Raw genomic sequence first — 21,343 nt, 5'->3', positions numbered from 1 at the left:
TTTCTCTCCCAAGCTTGACAGATAAAATCGATCACAACAAAAGCTCCTTTAAAAAAACATTATCAAGTTTTTCATAATCATCTAACGCAAGGAAACCACCACAGAATACATTTGACTAATTAACAAATACCTCTGTGATATTAACACATTTAGGGCAATAAAACCATACAGGCTTATGCAAAGACAAAAAAAGAAAAAAAAAGTAATTCAAATTTTTATATAGACCAATGTCGGGCCATTTTCGACTTGGCATCCTATCAATGTATTATTGATGTTTTGATTGTTTTAGATTTTAATGATTGCGACCATAGGTCGCATTTACTATCAAACCCTGCACAAAGTGTAAGTCCGTCAGTCAGTCAGTCAGTCAGTCAGTCAGTCAGTCAGTCAGTCAGTCAGTCAGTCAGTCTGTCTGTCACACCTCACACGTCACACTCTTGCCCTGCTCATATCTCCGCAACCGTTGCCCCGATCCATGCCAAATTTTGCACACACCTTCCTTACCTGCCAAACTACAACCTCCAAGGACCCCCGGAGCTCCAGGGACCCCCAGGTCCCTGGGGGACCCCCAGATGTAAAAAATGACCAAATGTGCTAAACTGACCAAATGAGCACCCCCACGGGGCTGCTCACGGGGAATTCCCGGGGACCACCCACTCCTGGTGCTCCAGAACGGATGCAAAAGTGGTGGCGCCCCCAGTGGAGGACCCCCTACACTGCAGCTCACATAAAATGCCGTAACTCCGGCTAGGAGCGACCGGGACAGCCGGGGCCGGTACCTATTCGTCCGCCTTGCCGGCGCGGAGACCCCACCCCTCATTTCTCACATGGCCCTCTTCTAGCGCCACCATGTGGCGGATTCTTGCAAAACACATTTTTGGACACTGCTCCTACAATTTTTGCCCTAAAATCACTCAAATCGGTACACAGTATGTTTACACTCATGTCATCAACATGGATCTGTCCCATATAGCGCCACCTTCAGGCCGATTTTTTAAAACACATTTTTGGACACTGCTCCTACAATTTTTGCCCTAAAATCACGCAAATCGCTACACAGTATGTCTACACTCATCTCATCAACATGGATCTGTCCCATATAGCGCCACCTTCAGGCCGAATTTTTTCAAACACATTTTTGGACACTGCTCCTACAGATTTTGCCCTAAAATCACACAAATCGGTACACACTATGTCTACACTCAGCGCCACCATCAGGCCGATTTTTTTCAACGACATTTTTGGACACTGCTCCTACACATTTTGCCCTAAAATCACGCTGCGACCTGACGGTCGCTTATCTCCCGATTAGGGAGTCTTACTGGTAATTAGAGAAAAGCAAAGATGAGTGTTAAAATGTTTTCATTTACTGCAATCTATTGTTTTAGTGATTCTAGCGTTTTTTTTATTTCAGTGGGGGCAAGTGGCTTTAAAGCGTCTAAATATGTCTTTTTAGACACAATAAGCCTATTCCCAAGATGCACCTCAATCTTTCATGGGCTTATGGGGGCGGGCTGGTGTAAATAGTATAGTGTTACTGTAAATAGTAATAAAGGAATCTCCGTCTAAAAACAAGTTTATCCACTTCAACGCATGTCCCCACACACTGAAATCAAAATCGCTAAAATTACTAAAACGATAGAAAGCAGTAAATGAAACATTTTTATCATCTTTCTTTTCCCTCTAACTCTAATTCGGAAGAACTAAGTTGTCCTTTAAGAGCGTCAGCTAAATGCCTACATTGTAAATTGTAAATTGTAATCCAGAAGCAGAGATAAAACATATTCCCTGACGGACATAAAAATGTACGACCAGAGAGGAAGGTGGAGGGTATCAAAAGCAGGGGCACGGACCCCCCCCCCCCCCCCCCCCCCGCCCATCCCACCAACCAGATCCAACCCTGCCTTTTAACTCCTGCTATAAAACTTGTGTTTACGGTGAGATTTATCGGCGCTGTTAAAGTGTTGTTGAACAGAGAGGAAGGAGGAACAACATACCTCACAGAGATAAGCAGCGTTGTTCTGAGCAGAGCCCAGACCAGTCTCTGCTGCCAGAACATACTTCAGGAGAGCAGAGCCCCTGTGGAGAAAGGACTCGCATGTTTTACTTAAGTTAAAGCATCAAAGATACTGTAGATATAATCTGTTACAAGTAGAAGTCCCGTATTCAATGTTTACTTGAATGAAAGTACAAAAGCCACGGCATCAACACTATACTCAAAGTTCCAAAATTAAATGTACTGAATGTCCCATTTCACACATTTCAAAATGTATTGTCCTTTTGAAAATAGCCGATCTACAAGCTGTAGATCTGCTGTTTTCAAATGGGCCAAATATATACTGCTCAAAGAAATGAAGGGAACAAAATGTTCCCTTAATTTATTTGAATTTGTTTGAGTATATTATACTGTAGTACTGCTCAAAGAAAGCTCAAAGAATTAAGAGAACATTTTTGTTCCCTTCATTTCTTTGAGCAGTGTACTATACTACGGCTGAAGTGGTTAGTGTGTTTTGTAATAATAAGATTCAAAGTCGGTTAATCAATTATTTATTTAAAATCGGTTTTCAGATAATTGCAGTGGAGTAAAAGTATAACATTTGCCCCTGAAATGTGGTGGAGTAGAATTAAAAGTACAGAAAATTGGAAATACTCCACTAAACTAAAAATACCTCCAAATGAACCATCTGGGACGCTTTACTTTAACTCACACCGGCAACCACAATTGGAAAAAGCAAATAATGTTTGCAATAATAATCAGGGGCGTCACACCAAATTCTGGGCCCTGGGTACAAGGATTCACTGCGGGCCCCCCATGAATGTTAACTATTGAAAAATAGGAGATATACAAGCTCACAGCGCGGCACCGAATGCCGCGCTGCGAGCTTGTAGATCTGCTATTTTTGAAAAATCGTGAAAATGTGTGCAAGAAACCTATGTCAAGGACCCCCAAGATGATATGTATTTGGCCACGGACCCCGATCTCAAAATATTTAGTTCCAGGGACCCCCAGAAGCAAAATTTGAGTTAGAAATGTTTGCTTAAAAAATACATTATATTCAAAGATTTTCACATATTTTCACAACTTTTCAAAAATAGCAGATCTACAAGCTCGCAGCGCGGCACTCGGTGCCGCGCTGTGAGCTTGTATATCTGCTATTTTTCAATAGATAAAGTTATTAGGGCCCCTCCACCTTGGGCCCCAGTAACTCAGTCCCACTTTCCTACCCCTTGTGACGCCCCTGATAATAATGATGACGGGGTGTAGCTTCATGTCCATACCTGGAGCCCTGGAGGTAGTCCTGGAGAGCCTCTCTGATTAAAGATCCCAGGGGTCCGTTCTGCTCACACACTCTCTTCAGGAGGCTGCACCACACATACAGTAGGGGCAAAGAATCATTCATAAAAATACAAATAAGCAAAGTTATGCATTAGTTGAACTGTCTGTCAGAATGGCGCTAATGGCACCGGGGAGATGACCTTAAAATACCATGGAGGTCATTCTAGAATAAATAGCCAGGTCCCAGAGACTAACATTAGCCTAGTTTATTGATGAATAGACGCATTAGTGGCCCATGCCAAAGTAAATCAAATCAGTTAAATTATAGATACAGTACTCGAGATATTATTAAGCTACAAGTGGAGGTCAAAATGTTACTTGAGTTAAAGTACAAGAGTAATTGTTTTAACCCCTTAAACCCCACTGTCCGTATTGTGGGGAAGCTTCGTGTTGATCTGCTATTTTCAACGAAAGCTTTCTACACAATAACAGAAATACCCTTTCCCACAATAACCGAAAAGACCCTAGTATAGAGCCCTGAGGTACTCCGCTCAACCATAACATAGGGTTTAAGTGGTTGAATTATAGCTAGCTACCGCTGGTCAAATATGACTCAATACAAGAGGAATTGTTTTAAAAGTATACTTAAGTATTCAAAAGTGCAAAGTGCATTCGATTTGTCATAGCAAGGCGTTGCTGTATTATTTTTTTTTACAGTGCATTAACATTCATTGTATCTCTCTGAAAGCACCTCATGAATGCACTGACTCGCTTGACCTATACAACTTCAGCATAGAAATGCATTTCATATTACCAAAAAAAGACATTTATATTTTTTTATTTTGGTCCAAAAGTGCTTGCCTTTTTTTCTGGCATGCACATACTGTACAGGTCCTGGCTGAATGTCCTTAAAGCAAGGACATTCCCACCAAAAGGAATAGTTTAGTAGGCTATGTGGACATGCTGAGTGTCTCTATGTGGACATGCTTAGTGTCTCCCCACATTTGGTTACCTGTCAAATTCACAAGAATACTTGCTAGCCTTGACAGTGTTCCTAAAAATATAGTGGAGTCAAAACTCAAAAGTACAATATTTGTCTGAAATATAGTGGAGTGAAAGTCCTAAGTATATAAAAAATCACACCTGTGTGAACAGAGCGGTGGAGGCTGCGTGTGTGTGGGTGCGTGCGTGCGTGCGTGCGTGCGTGCGTGAGTGTGAGTGTGGCTGGCCTGAACAACAGCGCCCCTCCCTTAACATGTGTGGTCATTAAAGGTATTGCAGGCTACATACAGACTCAGGCTACATAGAGACAGACACGCACGCACGCATACACACACACACACGGCCACGTATAGGAGACGGTGTGACCACCGCTCAAAAAAAGAATAATCCTCAAGTAAAGTGCATTATATTACACATGTTGCGTGACTGGTTGTGCCTTATTAGTCGAACTGTTTGTCAGAATGGCGCTAATGGCAGAGGAATGACCTTGAAGTACATGGAGGTGGTTCTAAACTAGCCTGGCCAGTTATCCCAGAGACTGCTTCTGTCCACACACTATAGCCTTGTCATCAATAAACTCATTAGCCTGCTTAACGTGACACCGCTATAAGCGCGGCCTCCGTGTGACAGACTCTCGCAAAGCGCCAACGACAGCGCGCAACGCTTTATTTTTAGATATGCAAATAGCTAGGTTGTGCCCTTGAATTAGACGCTGTCGTTCGAAGTGAAATGCGCCGCGGGCTACGTTGTAAGCACTCATAAGCCTTTAAGACCAGGAACAAATTATTACTTTAATCATTATTTTATGTTTTAACTATTAATTAAAAAATAGCAGATATACAAGCTCACAGCGCGGTCTTTGAATATTTTTGACCCGATTCTATTAAATGTCTTCTAAATCCTTCTTTTAAATCAGTGGTTCTCAAACCTTTTCATGTCAAGGGCCCCCAAAATGATATGTATTTGGCCGTGGACCCCCATCTCAAAATATTTAGTCCCAGGGACCCCCCCAGAAGCAAATATTTGAGTTACAAATGTTCGCTTTGAAAATACATATTCAAAGACTGTTCACGACTTTTCACAAAAAAATAGAAGATCTACAAGCTCACAGCGCGGCACTCGGTGCCGCGCTGTGAGCTTGCATATCTGCTATTTTTCCAATAGCTAAAGAAAGTACAATAAACTAATTCCAGGTCAAAGTGGCATAACAAAGGATTCTTGGGCAGGCTAATGAGCAGTCTTACATCACAGCTCTCTCCTCGTCCTTTGACACCCCCTGCAGGCGCCCCGTGGAGAGGTACCACGCCGCCTCCAGCGCCGCGTTGCCGTGACCCAGGAGCGACGCGTTGAGGAAGTACCGGAAGGCGGCAGTCTGTGGAGCAGATGACACGACACCAACATCACATCACAGAAACAACTGGATCATTCACTTCTCATTCTACGGCTGCTGCATGCTCTCTGCCACCTCGACGCGTGGGATGAAAGGAAGTGAATCACTGGGTTTCTTTCAAAAACAGCTGTGAAAAAACACACATCTTCTACAGGAGATCACAAGAGGAGGTAAAAGTACAATCCCATCAAAAGGGATGGTGTCATTCACTGCTGCTGTTTTTTCCCTTTTTTGTGGAATGAATGCCCTGAGTCCTGAACGGCACGCCATCCATTAAAGCATTGGTTCTTAAAGTGGGGTCCAGGGAATCCCAGGGGTCCTTGAGGGAGTTCCAGGTGTCCTCAGCTAAATGATAGTTAGGAACCAAATGGGTCTGTAACTCTGGGAGTGTACAAATGGAACCAAATTGACCCTGTACACTTTCATAGTTAGATGAACATTGATTTTACCATATACATTGCGGATTGAAAATCACCACTGCTATAGAGCTGTAAAAATATTCTCTTATATGAGGGTCCCACTCCCCGGCACATCTTTTCAAATGGGAGTCGGTGGGCTAATAAGTGTGAATTTGGGGGTCCTTGACATGAAAAGGTTTGAGAACCACTGCATGTGAATCACTGGGTTCTGTCAAAACTACCATAAAAAAAAAAAAAAAAAGATCACAAGGAGAGGTAAATGTAGAATGCCATCAAAAGGAGGTGTCGTTCACTACCAAAAGTTATTTTGTGTGAACTACTCCTTTAAAGGAGTAATTCACACAAAAAAGCCTTTTGTCACATGCATTCCTAATAACCAATCGAGCAGCGGAGTTTACGGCAGGTCAAACTCCGCCGGTCATCAAATTATTGGCTCAGGAATGAATGTGGCAAAAATAAAACCAACCTCCACGAATTCAAGGCTTCATGAGGTGTGTAACTGATGGGAAAGTCATTTCTTGGGGTGAAACCACATGCTGTTACATTTATGACTAATAAAGTATTCAATCAATAATCTGGGATTCTTAACTCTTTTCAATTCAAGGACAACCACTTTCACATGCATCAGGCCACGGACCCCCATTTTAGCATGATGTTTTTAAATATCTGGAACCCCCAATCTTAACCCTCAGTGTTAATTTAACTCTGAGAGTGTTCAAATGGAACCAAACCTGTTTCCATTCTTACAGAGTTACAGAGCCATACGGTTCCATTTGGTTCCGAACGATTCATAATATTAGCTGGGAATCCCCGTGGGTTCCATTTGGTTTCATTTGTACTGTTGTACACTCTCAGTGTAAAGTTCATTTTGGTGGACCCCTGGTGGTCCCTGAACCTGGTGTTGAGAAACAGTGAACTGTAGGTTGTATTAAAGGTGCTCTGTAAGTGATAAACTAATATTTTTCTCCTGTGAAAAAGTTAAAGCTGTATATTCTGATAGTAATCATTGCTATGGTCTCCCAGCTGAACAGAAATACAGTTTCAGGTGGGTTGCCAATTCCAGGCCCTTGAACTAATTCATCAGCCTCAGTTTTATAGCCTTGTGTCCCAGTTCCAGTTTTGTCTGCTCATTACTGTATCACTTCACTTCCGATTGCACTTGTTTATCCGTTATATCAGGGGTGGGCAACTTTGATGTTGGAGAGGGCCACTATATTTCCACACTCGCCGGGCCACAATGCATATTGTTACTGTCAAGCAAAAACCTCTTGTCTCCAGTAAGAGTAGTAAAAATAGCTGATATACAAGCTCAAAACACGCCGCGCTGCGACGCGTTTTGAGCTCATAGATCAGCTATTTTTACTTCTTTTGAACTGGAATGCTGAATTATATTTTGTTATTTTTGGATTCAAATCCTGAAATGTAACAGAATATAGCACAAACTAGACTAGAAATATGTGCTCAGTCATATGAACATCTCCGCCATGCCGGGAGGAACTCCATATTTGGATGAGAATGATGTCATCAACATCAGTAATTGGAGGCCACTGTACCAATATAAGTGGCAGAACACACAATATAACTGTATATTCGACAACACTTGAAGAGGTTGCATTTATTCCTCATTGTTTGTTTGTGAAATGTTGAGGTGGACCGTATCGCTGAAAGAAGGACCAGCACATTGGTATAATGCTGCTGTTCCTGTGGGGCTTAAGGTATACTACTTTAGTGACATGAATGACAGCGGTACGATTGAAGTCCATATCTTCAACACAGTGTCTTTGTGCTGGAGGAAGTTGCCTCCAGTGACGACTGAAAGTGGAGAACATCCTGTTGAGGTTCCCTCCAGGCGCAAGGAACACACAGCTGTACTGATACAATACATCGTTTACATCTGGGGAGGTTACCCACAATGCAACTTTCTCTATGCATTTGATGTCGACACCCACAGGTGGTCGAAGCCCAAGGTGTCAGGGACCATTCCAGAGGGGAGGAGGCGTCACTCAGCCTGTGTATTTGGGAAGATCATGTATGTCCATGGAGGATGCAACGACCAGATGACTGTATTCACTAATGACATCTACAAGTTGGACACCACAATAATGGTCTGGTCTTTAATTAACACCAGAGGCACTACACCACCTTGTTTATACTATCACTCTGCCACCATCATTGGGACAAAGATTTTTGTATTTGGGGCCTGGAGGTATCAGTACTGCAACACCATCACAGTGTTTGACATAGAGACCAACTGCTGGATGAACACACCTTCTGGACAGCTCCTTCCAGAAAGACGCTGTGATCATTCAGCCTTTACCTACAATGGAGAGCTGTACATATTTGGTGGCTACAATTTGAACCAGTCCTTGATCATTGATCTGTGGTAATTCAATACAGAGACCTTCACCTGGAAGAAGGTTGAGCCCAAGGGAAAAAGCCCGGATATGATAACAGGGATGTGCTGTTGCATGGTGGGAGATCTCATCATCCTCTTTGGAAGACAACCCTCACCCCATGAGCTATACATCTTAGACCTGAGTCCTAGTCTGAAGACAACCCTCACCCCATGAGCTATACATCTTAGACTTGAGTCCTAGTCTGAAGACAACCCACACCCCATGAGCTATACATCTTAGACTTGAGTCCTAGTCTGAAGACAACCCTCACCCCATGAGCTATACATCTTAGACTTGAGTCCTAGTCTGAAGACAACCCACACCCCATGAGCTGTACATCTTAGACTTGAGTCCTAGTCTGAAGACAACCCTCACCCCATGAGCTGTACATCTTAGACTTGAGTCCTAATCTGAAGACAACCCTCACCCCATGAGCTATACATCTTAGACTTGAGTCCTAGTCTGAAGACAACCCTCACCCCATGAGCTGTACATCTTAGACTTGAGTCCTAGTCTGAAGACAACCCTCACCCCATGAGCTATACTATACATCTTAGACTTGAGTCCTAGTCTGAAGACAACCCTCACCCCATGAGCTGTACATCTTAGACTTGAGTCCTAGTCTGAAGACAACCCTCACCCCATGAGCTGTACATCTTAGACTTGAGTCCTAGTCTGAAGACAACCCTCACCCCATGAGCTGTACATCTTAGACTTGAGTCCTAGTCTGAAGACAACCCTCACCCCATGAGCTGTACATCTTAGACTTGAGTCCTAGTCTGAAGTCGTTATGCAAACTAGCAGTTATTCAGTACGGTCTGGAGCAGTCTGAACTCACACACGACATCAGGTGGGAAATGGCAGCCATGACTAAGAATAGCAACAGCAGTGAACAAACTAACTAGTGTGTCTATAGTTTTGAGAGAGCTGATGACTAAATAACTGCATTGGATCTTTTTTCCATTTCCTGAAAAGTAACCATTTTGGACTAAAAGTTTTCCACCCGACGGTGACGATATGAGGTCATAGTGTCACAGAACATGAGAGAGATCAAATCAAAGCAGCTTGTCTGCTCTCTGCTGATGGCCTAATGGCCTGTGATTCCACACCACTGTGACACATCACCATCATGTACTGTACGCCAAGGGTCTTCAACAGGGGCTCCGGGACCCCTAGGTGGTCCTCCAAATATTTCTGTGATATAGGCTAAACTTTTTTCTTTTTTATATTAACCATTTGAACCCTAGTGTCCATATTCTGAGAACTTTAGCCAAAAATAGCAGGCGTTGTGAGCTTGTAGATCCCTTGTAGATACATGTGTTAAAATGTATTGTTACACCCCTACCACAGACACATTTCCATGTACAGACATATTGATGACCCTGAGAATCGAACCTCATTCCTGGAGGGGTATTCGGGGATGATGTTGCCTCTCAGGAGGTACACTCCCATGTTGAACATGCCGTCTGCGCTCCCGTTGAGCGCTGCTCGCTCAAAGTACTTGGCCGCGGCCTTGGAGTCGTTGAGGGTCTGGTCGTGGTACCACCCTAACCCGTTCAGCGCCCCGATGGAACCCTGGGGGAAACGAGGAGACACAGGAACATCTACTATAGGGATGGGACCATACAGGGACGTGCTGGCCATTGGGAGAAGCGGGACAACTCCCGAACGGCCGGTTCATTCCCGGCTGGTCCAGGCCGGCCATTAGGAAAAGATTTAAAATAAAATGTCTGCCTTCGTTCCATTTTGGGGGCTGGGCGGCCAACAAAGTAAATCGTCACTGTCGGGCAAAAACCTCGTATCTCCAAGTTTCAAATTTGTAGATTTTTTTTCGCAAAGCAAAGCCCTGCTTCATCATACAAGGCCGTCGCACAAAAGTAGAGAAAACAGCAGATCTACAAGCACACAACGCCTCGCGGTGCGAGGCGTTGTGTGCTTGTAGATCGGCTGTTTTCACTAGTTTAAATCATTTTTAAAGTGATAAATACAAAACAAACGGTTTTGGACATACAAGGTTTCCACCTGACAACGATGAAATATAACTCATGTAATTGGCCCACTGGCTTGTCACTTGTTTGTCATGATCTGAAATGGCAAATCTTTGAGTAGCAGCAGTGCTATAGAGAGATCTCTCTCTCTATAGCGCGCAATGAGGGCCTCTCCAACTCTTTTTCCCGGGCTGAATCAGGGGCCCAGCACGTCCCTGGGACGATATGAAAATGTCATATCACCATTATCCTGACAAAATAAATCACGATTTACGATATTATCGCGATAATCAAAATCCATTATCCTAGGGGGGAACATTTGTCAAAAAATAGCCAATCTACAAGCTCACAACACGAAAGACTTTTGATAGAGTGAAAAAAAGACTATCAAGTACGTATATTATACCTTTACCAATTATAGAGGGTTTAAATTAAATGGTACCAGATATGCAGCTCGGCAAATAAAAGGTGAATTGATCCCAGTGCATGACGGAGGACGATATCACGATAAATGAAATCTCCACGATACGATTATCGTGAGTGTTTTTTATCCCGATAAACGATAATATGGCGTATCGTCCCATCCCTAAGCTACTGTAGTGCCGTCAGTGTAAACCAGGAAGGTCAGAGCAGAGCTAGTAGTAGTGCAGTGTAAATCAGCTATTATCGAACAACTGAAGTATAAAACAGGGCTTTAGGGCAAGGTCACACCCAACTATGATTCTGACTATCCTATTATTGCGGATTCTGCCTTTGGAAAGGAATTCAAGCAAAAACAAAAAGAAGAAAAGAAAAAAGCTCCACTCCATCCCCATTAAAACCAGAATCCTCCCCATTAGGCAGAACTTTTTGTTAATAACTCTGAACTCTGTGACAAATCTGAACAAGAGCAAAACTATATTTAAAACATTCTCTTTCAATGTGATTAACACTGAGAGTTTTTAACGTTTTAGAGTTCATATGATTCTTTTAAATGGCTTTGCAGTGTTCTCCTACCACAGTGGACACCGCAAGTATTGAATAATTGCCTCAGAAATGTGACAAAGACGAAAACTAAATCTCCATGTACGGCCTCTTGGGTGAGTAACTGATGGGTATCGTAGCCTATTCTTATCATAATTGGGTGACTTATTCATTTACAGGTAAGAGGATAATGAGATAATTATAGTTAAATTATAAATGTAATATAAAGCATTTACATTACAGGCCTTTTACCTGTGATAGCGCCGCCCATGGCTGCTGTGGTGACTACGTGTTGCGTTCTGTCGGTGTTGTTTGGTGTTTGTCTGTTTTTTGTTTTTATGTTATATGTGAAAAAATGATTTGAATGCAAAAATGTAGTATGCCAAAAAAAAATCCTATGTGTATTACACAATGGTTAATAAAGTAATCTGAATTTGAATCTGACTCTGTCACAGGTAGAAATTTGCCCCTCTACAAGCTGACAATGTGTTGTTGCCTTGTCGATCGGCTATTTTCAGCAAAAGCTTTCCTCACAATAACAGAAAATACATTAGTATACTATAGAGCCCTGAGGGACTCCAGTCAACCATACAGTATATACTATAGAGTGGTTAAGTAGTGAATGCATGCGTACCATGTGTGCAGCCTTCTCCAGCAGCAGTAAGCCCAGCGTCGTGTTCTTCTCCACAAACTGGCCCTGAAGGAAATCCATATCAATCAGTGAAGCAAACAGCACCCACAATGCACCCTGCTCACACTCATTTTGTACAGCGCTGTGTTGTTTGTCTAGCCTGTTAAGACCGCCAACGCATCTGTGTCACATAATCACTTTAACCAGTATTTTTTTATACTCAGACTATTCAAAAATAGCAGATATATACAAGCTCACAGCGCGGCATTCGGTGCCGTGCTGCGGCCTGCGGGCTTGTAGATCTGCTATTTTTGAAAAATCATGAAAATGTGTGCAAATCTGTTTTATCATAAGTCTTAAAAAATAGCAGATATACAAGCCCACAACGAGCTTGTATATCCATTTTTGAAAAATCATGAAAGTTTGTGCAAATCTTTTTTTCATCATTCTTCAAAAATAGCAGATATACAAGCTCACTGCAGCGAGCTTGTAGATCTGCTATTTTAGAAAAATCATGAAAACAAATCTTTGAATATTCTGTATATTCTTTTAAAGCGAACATTCTTAACTCTAATCTTTGCTTCTGGGGGGGTCCCTGGAACAAAATATTTTGAGATGGGGGTCCGCGGTCAAATACACATAATTCTAGTGGGTTTTTCAGAACACCATTAGGATTTAGAAGACATTTTTATGTATTTTTTTCTGATCTTAATGGTCTAGTAGAGACAGCTTCAAGTGCTTAATGCCTTCTGCAAACGACTCAAAGCATTCAGTGAAGATGACCCAGTATTACAGGGACATGTTCACATGTCATGTCATCATTATCCCTACAAACTAAACAACAAGTATATTGTTTCTGTCGGGCAGAAACCTCTTATCTCCATATTTGAACTTTTGGAGTAGTCTTTCTCTTTTTTCTTTTTAAAGATTTGTTTTTGGGCTTTTTGCCTTTATTGATAGGACAGTAGACTGACAGGAAATGGGGGAGAGACAGGGAGTGACATGCGGCAAAGGTTGCCCGGATCGGGAATCGAACCGGCGACGCCGACAGGCATTGATGCCGAAATGGCAATGCCTATATGGTATGCGCCTGGTCCACTAGGCCACCAGGCGCCCCAGTAGTCTTTCTCTTTAACATCCTACTTGAGGCATGTTCACACATCAAAGGGGGCTTGAACCCCTGCCCTTTTACTTAATAAGTGCTCTTTCTAGACCATGCATGCAGTTTTCACTATGGTGAAAGAAATGCCAAGGCAATTGCCTTGTCCAAACTCTCCTGAACTTGAATGCAGCATCTTATGTTGAAAGAATTGCCTTCTCTGTGTAGAAATCCATGCTGTTACGCCACATCTCCAGTATTGACGTGATTATGCTTAGTTTAGTGTGGTATCAAATACCGAAAATAGCCGACCTCCAAGCTCACAACGTGTCCCAGCGTGACGCATTATGAGCTTGGAGGTCTGCTATTTTCAATATTTTCACCAAAAGGCTTTTAGAAGTTTCAGCCCCTGCCTCTCTAACATTCTCTGCACCTCCCTGCCCTACTTGATCATACAACAGCGTCACACAAAAGCATCAAAAGTAGCAGATCCACAAGCTCGAAACGCAGTGCAAAGTCACTCGTTTTGAGCTTGTAGATCTGCTACTTTTGCTATTGTTGAATTTAAATCCTGAAAAGTTACAGTTTTGGATGTATTAGGTTTCCAACCCGACAGACATGTATATATACCGGTATATAATTAAAACAAAGTCCTCCACTTATTCTGACAGTACGGCTGAGAGTTTGGGGTTGATTCCCATTAGGAAAGATTACTGTAATTATAATTCTGACAGCCATGTATTTGTTTTTACAGTTTGACATTTCCAAAAAACATGTTTTTGTAGCATAACAACATGTGTCTCGAAGGTGTTGTCAGCTGCCCTGCGTGAGTGAATACATTTCCGTTTCGGTTTTGTTTTGACACTCATAATAATAAGAAAAAAGGCCCGGTTTCATTTTCTCTGTGTCTGGAATGGATCAGCTCATATCCATAAACATTCCCCCTCAGTGCAGCTTTTGAGACATTTTAATTTTCTAACTCTTCTAACAGCGGGGGCTCAGGGGGTTGCTTATTGATATCTATGCTGTACTCTACTATACTGTATGCATTAATGTTGGAATGCAGTTGTAATGCAGCCTCAATGTGGGGTCCGTGGACCCCCCAGGGGTCCTTGAAGTTGTTCCAGGGGGTCCTAGTTAATGATAACATTAAAATAATTGTAACCACTTTTTAACCCTATATTTTGTACTTCAGCAGCTATTCAGAAATAGATCTAAAGGCTGATGATGCCTGTTTGTTAAAATAAAATACATGATGGTGTGATCCTATCCACAAGTTTCCAACATCCCATCTTACATTGCGCAGATGGTGTGCGGCAGTTCTGGCGTCGCAGCCAAGAGTGATCTACAAGCTCACAATGGTTGCATCTGCGACGCGACGTGAGCTTGTATGTCTGACTGTTCTCCGGATGTGTCCCACACATAATTCTACAGTAAATTCTCGAGGAAACAGGTGGATAGAATGTCTCCTGTCCCCAGTACCTTCATCAGCATCATGGAGTATTCAAACATGGCGTCAGGGTCAGTCATCTGCATGGCGCTCCTCTCCAACCAGCTCACTGCACTCTGCGTGTCTCTGGACACGCCGTTCTGTCCCCACAGCAGCAGTCTGGACAACACCCTCTAAAGACACAGATAAACCACAGGTTGTATGGCACCTCCATACCTCCAAAGCCTGATCAACCCCTACAACCCCACCACCCGTTCACTCAGATCAGCCAACATTGGAATGCTGACAGAACCCCCGCTAAAAACCCCAGGACAAAAATCCACTCGTCCTTGACAGTTCGCCCTCCTGGCCCCCAAACTGTGGAATAAACTCTGCTGCTGCAGACTACAGACTCACTCCCTAGCTTCTGCCGTGGCCTGAAGACTCATCTCTTCAGACTCCACCTAAACCCATAGCACTACTGTAACACTCACCTACCCTCGATGACCATACATGAAAGCTAGATAGCATTCTTCTTAGGTTTTATATAAAGTTAGGTGCTCCATCTACCTACGTTATTATTTCTAGATTGATATTTCTATGCAATTGATGCTTGTAATTCGCTCTGGATTAAGAGCATCTGCTAAATGCCTGAACGGTAAACTGTTTAAAAGGTCTGCATGTCTCTGGACACTCCATTCTGTCCCCATAGTAGCACCCCGGACAGCGAACCCTCTAAACCAGGGGTCTTCAACGTTTTCAGACCAAGGACCCCTTAGTTGAGAGAGAGATGAAGCAGGGACCCCCACAACCTTGTCATAGATTCCATTTAGTTTTATTGTTTGACAGCACAATCATCAGTGGAGTCGATCTACAAGCTCACAACGCCTCGCTCTGCGAGTCGTTGTGAGCTTGTAGATCTGCTATTTTTGGCTAAAGTTCCCTGAATATGGACACTAGGGTTCAAGTGGTTAATAAAATGAGAAAAAAAAAAGTTTCTATCACACAAAGATTTGGAGGACCCCCTGTAGTAACTCTGAGGACCCCCTAGGGGTCCCGGACCCCCTGTTGAAGACCCCTGCTCTAAACATACAGATAAACCACAGGTTTAAAAGGCAATTCTGCTGCACTGATGCTATCCTAAATGAGAACAAGACTCATGGTTTCACCAGCACCTAATCTTAGAGATTAGCTAGATAGTACTAGGCCACAGAGCACAGTGCCATGAGGCCTTATCGCCTGTGATGGAATACTGAACAATTCAAAAGTACATTCACTTCTTGAGTACTGTACTTAAATGTTTTAGTATCTGTACTTTACTTAATACCATTTTTGGATACTTAATGACTTCCACTCCAAGTACATTTCTAAAGGCAAACCTTTGCGCTTTTTTTGTTTCTAGGAAAGGACTCCCAGAATCCAAACGTTCAAAAAGACATTATTCATTAACCACTTAAGCTCTATTACTGAAAACAGTCGCTCTGTCTCACACACACACACACACGCACACACACACACACACACACACACGCACGCACGCACGCACACACACACACACACACACACACACACACACACACACACATGCTAAAAATGCAAACTGGACACTTTTAATACGTTTGAAGATTATTTTTTTAAATTTGCCAATTTCTTTGGAAGAGTTATTTTATGTCGATACAACAATGCATTGATGTTAAAAAATAAATAAAATGCACTGTACTTTGTAATTTATTCATTTACTTTCCTACGTATCTCCCACAATACCTGAGCGCCCGCATCGCCTTCCCACTCTGCCTGGAACTTGAGGAAGTGGAAGGCGTCGCTGGTCTCGTGCAGCAGCTCCCGCAGGTCCTCCTGGTCGCTGAGCAGGGTGTTTTCAGCAGGGTAGGGTTTCTATGGAGACGGGGGGAGACCAGGGGCGTCACAAGGGGTAGGAAAGTGGGACTGAGTTACCAGGGCCCAAGGAGGTGGAGGGGCCCTGGTAACTTTAGCTATTGAAAAATAGCAGATATACAAGCTCACAGCGCGGCACCGAGTGCCGCGCTGCGAGCTTGTAGATCTGCTATTTTTTTGGAAAAGTTGTGAAAATGTGTGCAAATCTTTGAATATGTATTTTTTAAGCGAACATTTGTAACTCAAATTTTGCTTCCGGGGTGGTCCCTGGAACTAAATATTTTGAGATGGGGGGGGGTCCGTGGGCAAATTCATATCATTTTGGGGGTCCTTCACATGAAAAGGTTTGAGCATCACAGACATGGAAACATGGGTTTCTTGCACACATTTTCACAATTTTTCAAGAATAGCAGATCTACAAGCTTGCAGCGCGGCACTCGGTGCCGCGCTGTGAGCTTGTATATCTGCTATTTTTCAATAGTTAACATTCATGGGGGGGGCCCCGCAGTGAATCCTTGTAGCCAGGGCCCAGAATTTGGTGTGACGCCCCAGGGAGAGACGTTTGTTTTGATTAGGAGTCATCAATATGTCTGATTAGGAGTCATCAATATGTCTGCACACGGACTAATCTGTGTCTGCCAGGGACGTGCAGAGAATGTTAGAGAAGCAGGGGCTGACATTTCTAAAAGGGCCTTTTGGTGGAAATTATCGAAAAGAGCAGACCTCCAAGCTCACAACGTGTCGCAGCGCGACGCGTTGTGAGCTTGGAGGTCGGCTATTTCCGGTGCTTGTTACCACACTGAACGTAAGCGTAATCAAGTGAATACTGCGTGGAGATGTGGCATAACGGCATGGATTTCTACACAGAGAGGGCAATTCTTTCAATTCTTTCAATATAAGATGCTGCATTCCAGTTCAGGAGAGTTTGGACAAGGCAATTCTCTTGGATGCTGCCTTCGGGTATGGCATGGACAGAGGGCATTTCTTTCACCATAGTAAAAACTGCATTCTTGGTCTGGAGAGGGCACTTTTTACAGACGGATAAAAGGGCAGGGGCTCACTCAAGCCCCCTTTGATGTCTATGTGTCTTTTTTTTACACACCATTATAGTGTTCTTATTATATTTCGATCATAAAACCCAATTACTGAGTCTCCAGTTTTTCTTCAGAATACGTATGACACTGAATTACTACGACACTTCGGAACTTTATGAGTCCACTGGTAAGAGTCGTTCTCAAATGTTTTATTTACAAGGAGCCCCTTAACTCCGAGAGTGTACAAATGGAACCAAATAATAATAATAAACTTTATTTATACAGCACTTTTCAAAAGCAAGTTAACAAAGTGCTTCACATCACACGCATCACAAACCCTGACAACAGAGTGGGGGAAGAAACAACAATAAAAACACAGACAATTAGGTTAAGACAATGCCTACAGCAAGAAATAAAAAGCACTAAAAAAGAACAGCAAGAAAGATAAACAATAAAAATAGAGTCCTCAGATAAACAAAGAGTCTAACTGACCAGTACTAGTTAAAAGCCATTCTGTAAAAATGGGTTATTTAGAAGAGTTTTAAAAGAGGACACCAGTGAGGTAGCCTGTCTGACTTCCAGAGGAAGATTGTTCCACAGATGGGGAGCCCTTACGGTGAATGCTCTGTCCCCTTCTGTGAGCAGGTTAGCAGATTTGACCTCGAGCAAGAGCTGTTCTGAAGACCTGAGGTTGCGGGTATACGAGTATAAGGGGCCAGAAGGACCGAGATATATCCATAAGGATGCATTTGGTTCCATTTGTACTCTCTCAGAGTTACAGTCCTGTTATGGTCATTCGGGGCGATCTCTTCATGTGTTTCTGGTAATATTATTGTCCACTCATTTTGTATGTCCGTGGCAAAAATGGAAATTTGACAAATAATGTCCATCACAATATGCCAGCATGCCGATGACCCCTGCATGGATTTCATGCCATTTAAAGTTTAATGTGGTTGTTGTTAATGTTTTTACCTCGTCCGTCCAGCTGTCGCGCACGCTCTGGACAGCCACGTTGGAGTAGTAGCTGTAAGCCACGTCCAGGTCCTTGGGGAAGCCGTCGATTCCCTGCGTGTGTTTGTAGCCCAGGTGCATGAGGGCCAACCGGTCATCACCCGACGCACCTATCAGACTGTACACATGACCCTGGAACAAAGCACATGCAGACGATTACAAAATGTAATCTAATTTGAAGGAAATGATCGATTTTAAGGAAACAAGTTAAATCCCCATTTTCACTGGAGGGGAGCTTACATTTCTAAAGTCCAGTGACAGATAACTACCCGTAATTGCCGGACTATAAGCCGCAGCTTTTTTCCCATGTTTTGAACCCTGCGGCTTATACAACGGTGCGGCTTATATAAAGATTTTTACAGCTAACGGCCAGTTAGTTAGTTTTACAATGGTCTTTGACAAGGATTTATATGTAGATTTGTACAGCTAACAGCCACCAGGGGCGCTCTAGCGGGAAGCAGGAAGGACACCTGCGGCTTATAGTCCGGTGCGGCTTATATATGTAAACATCTGTTTTTGGTTCATTCATGGCGATACGATACGATTCGATTCAATGATTTACTATTTAGCAAAGAAATTATTAAATATGTGTGAAACGTGTAAACAGTGCAGGTTTTTTAAGGGAAAATCTATTATTACGCATATAAATAAGTAAAGAATGTGATTCTCTAGCAAATACATGGACAAATTTTTTATTTCCCCTTTTAAGATTGCTAAATACAAGGCAAAATACTTAGTTTCCATACAATCGATTATTTGCATTGCAAAACGATACCGTTTATCTGCATTGTAAAACGATAGGATACAAAACGGTACGATATTTTGCTTTTGCATATCCATATGTAGGCTATAGATCATTGCAAATTTCATTTTTCGATTCAGTTACTATATCGTTGCACCAACTACTGTTAAAGGGGCACTCCACCACTTTTCAACCTATGTTCATATAATTGGTCCTCACTCAAAAATATCTTTTTTTTTTTTTTTTTTTTTCAGAGGAGGGCTGTGGGCAGGTCAGAAACCCATCGTCTTGTGACATCATCGATTGCCAATCCAGCGTATAGAAACTGCAGGCTTTCTATTCCTGAAAAGTCGCAATTTTAAAGTGGAAGCCATTGTTCTCGCGATAATAAAAATCTGAATATTTTTTTCAAAAATATTGATTAAATATTTTTTTGGGAAAATGATGATGTCACAAGACGATGGATTCTGAACTTCCCACAGCTCTCCAAAGAGATTTGGACTGAGTAGATTTTTTTTTTATTTTTTTTTATATATTTTATCATGAACATTAGTGAAGACAGGTTGAAAAGTGGTGAACTACTCCTTTAAGTGTCCAGGCTGCAACAGGTAACTACTGTCTTATAAACCCATGAGGGTTAGGCACTCTGTGTGCAGGACACAAAAATCAACATCAACTACTTTCAACCTGGCTTTTAAATGTTATATGTGTGTCTTTGTCATGGTTCTGTATTTGCTGTTACTGGCAGAGCTGTGTGTAGCATGTATTTGCCTCTTCTCTTGTACAGTTCACACTCGTAAAAGAGACTATGGAGATCTATTTTCGTCCAAGCCTTACCCATCACCACCTAGATCAGGGGTCTTCAACGTTTTCAGGCCAAGGACCCCTTAGTTGAGAAAGAGATGAAGAAGGGACCCCCACAACCTTGATATAGATTCCATATCGTTTCATTGTTTGACAGCACAATCATCAGTGTATTTTTGGATTCATGTCAATTTGTGTTTTCAGATATTTAACCACTTGAACCGTCAATACTTAATAAACTTGACCTTCCATTCTGTACTTAGTCTGCTCTTTTTCCCCTCTACACCAAACCTCTTTGCCGAAAATAGCCGATCTACAAGCTCGTGCTGCGAGGCGTTGTGAGCTTGTAGATCTTCTATGTTTGGCTAAAGTTCTCAGAATCTGGTTAAGAATCTGGCTAAAAAGGAGATTTTATTTATTTATTTTTTCCTTCTATCACACAAAGATTTGGAGGACCCCCTGTAGTAACTCTGAGGACCCACTAGGTGTCCCGGACCCCCTGTTGAAGACCCCTGACCATGAGGTCACCTAGAATATTGACTCTGACTCCTTTTTTGCCTCATTGAGATTACTGACTGCTCCAGAGTTCCAGGACAGTGTAGATTCCCACCTGTTCCTGGTCCTGGGGGATGTGTGCCAGGCCTGCCAGGTGGAGAGATGCCAGCATGAGGGAGGCTCGGTGGTCCCCCAGGCAGGAGGCCACCTCCAGCAGAGCGCTGCACCTCCTGGACGCTGCTCTGACCTCCTGGTCCTGGTCCAATACGCCTCTAACAGCCCTGGCCTGGTCCTGGTCCAATACGCCTCTAACGGCCCTGAGCTGGTCCTCATCCAACACGCCTCTAACGGCCCTGAGCTGGTCCTCGTCCAACACGCCTCTAACAGCCTGGTCATACATGCTTCTCACGTCCCACCATCCTACACATGTGTAGAGAATAGATAGCGGTAGTATTAATTAGTAATTAGTATTTTTTTTTTATGCACTCCCCCCTCATTTTGTTCAATTAGATTTGTTTTGCTTAACTCATACTGTATATTATTAGGAATTATAATACATAATGCTTATGGAAAGTGGAAAAAAACTGTATATCTCAACAGTTTGTAGAACAACAGTATAAGTCCATACAAGCAATATTCAGCAGACAAAGGGAGCAGATAACATTAAAACAGACAATTGAACAAAATTAGGGGGGAGTGCATTAACAATTTAACAAATTAAACACTTACTAGTTTGAGGTTTACAGCCTGGTAAATCAAAAAAAGATCTA

At 42.7% G+C, this 21,343-nt stretch overlaps 1 protein-coding gene across 1 annotated transcript in view; it reads right to left on the bottom strand.

The window, feature by feature from the left end:
• LOC308285689 (protein sel-1 homolog 3) overlaps positions 1-21,343 on the bottom strand; it is a gene marked incomplete at both ends in the record, with an annotated part of 64,137 nt that overhangs the window by 12,670 nt on the left and 30,124 nt on the right. The window contains 9 exons of the mRNA XM_080726534.1: positions 1,998-2,079; positions 3,280-3,363; positions 5,524-5,651; positions 9,880-10,059; positions 12,070-12,132; positions 14,648-14,788; positions 16,359-16,487; positions 18,494-18,664; positions 20,689-20,993. Coding sequence (XP_080582660.1) covers positions 1,998-2,079; positions 3,280-3,363; positions 5,524-5,651; positions 9,880-10,059; positions 12,070-12,132; positions 14,648-14,788; positions 16,359-16,487; positions 18,494-18,664; positions 20,689-20,993 — 1,283 coding nt within the window. The remainder of the gene's footprint in view (positions 1-1,997; positions 2,080-3,279; positions 3,364-5,523; positions 5,652-9,879; positions 10,060-12,069; positions 12,133-14,647; positions 14,789-16,358; positions 16,488-18,493; positions 18,665-20,688; positions 20,994-21,343) is intronic.

Source organism: Nannobrachium achirus (genome assembly GCF_963921795.1).
Source record: "Nannobrachium achirus genome assembly, chromosome: 1".
Taxonomy (NCBI): domain Eukaryota; kingdom Metazoa; phylum Chordata; class Actinopteri; order Myctophiformes; family Myctophidae; genus Nannobrachium; species Nannobrachium achirus.
This window is presented reverse-complemented; position numbering and strand designations above follow the sequence as displayed.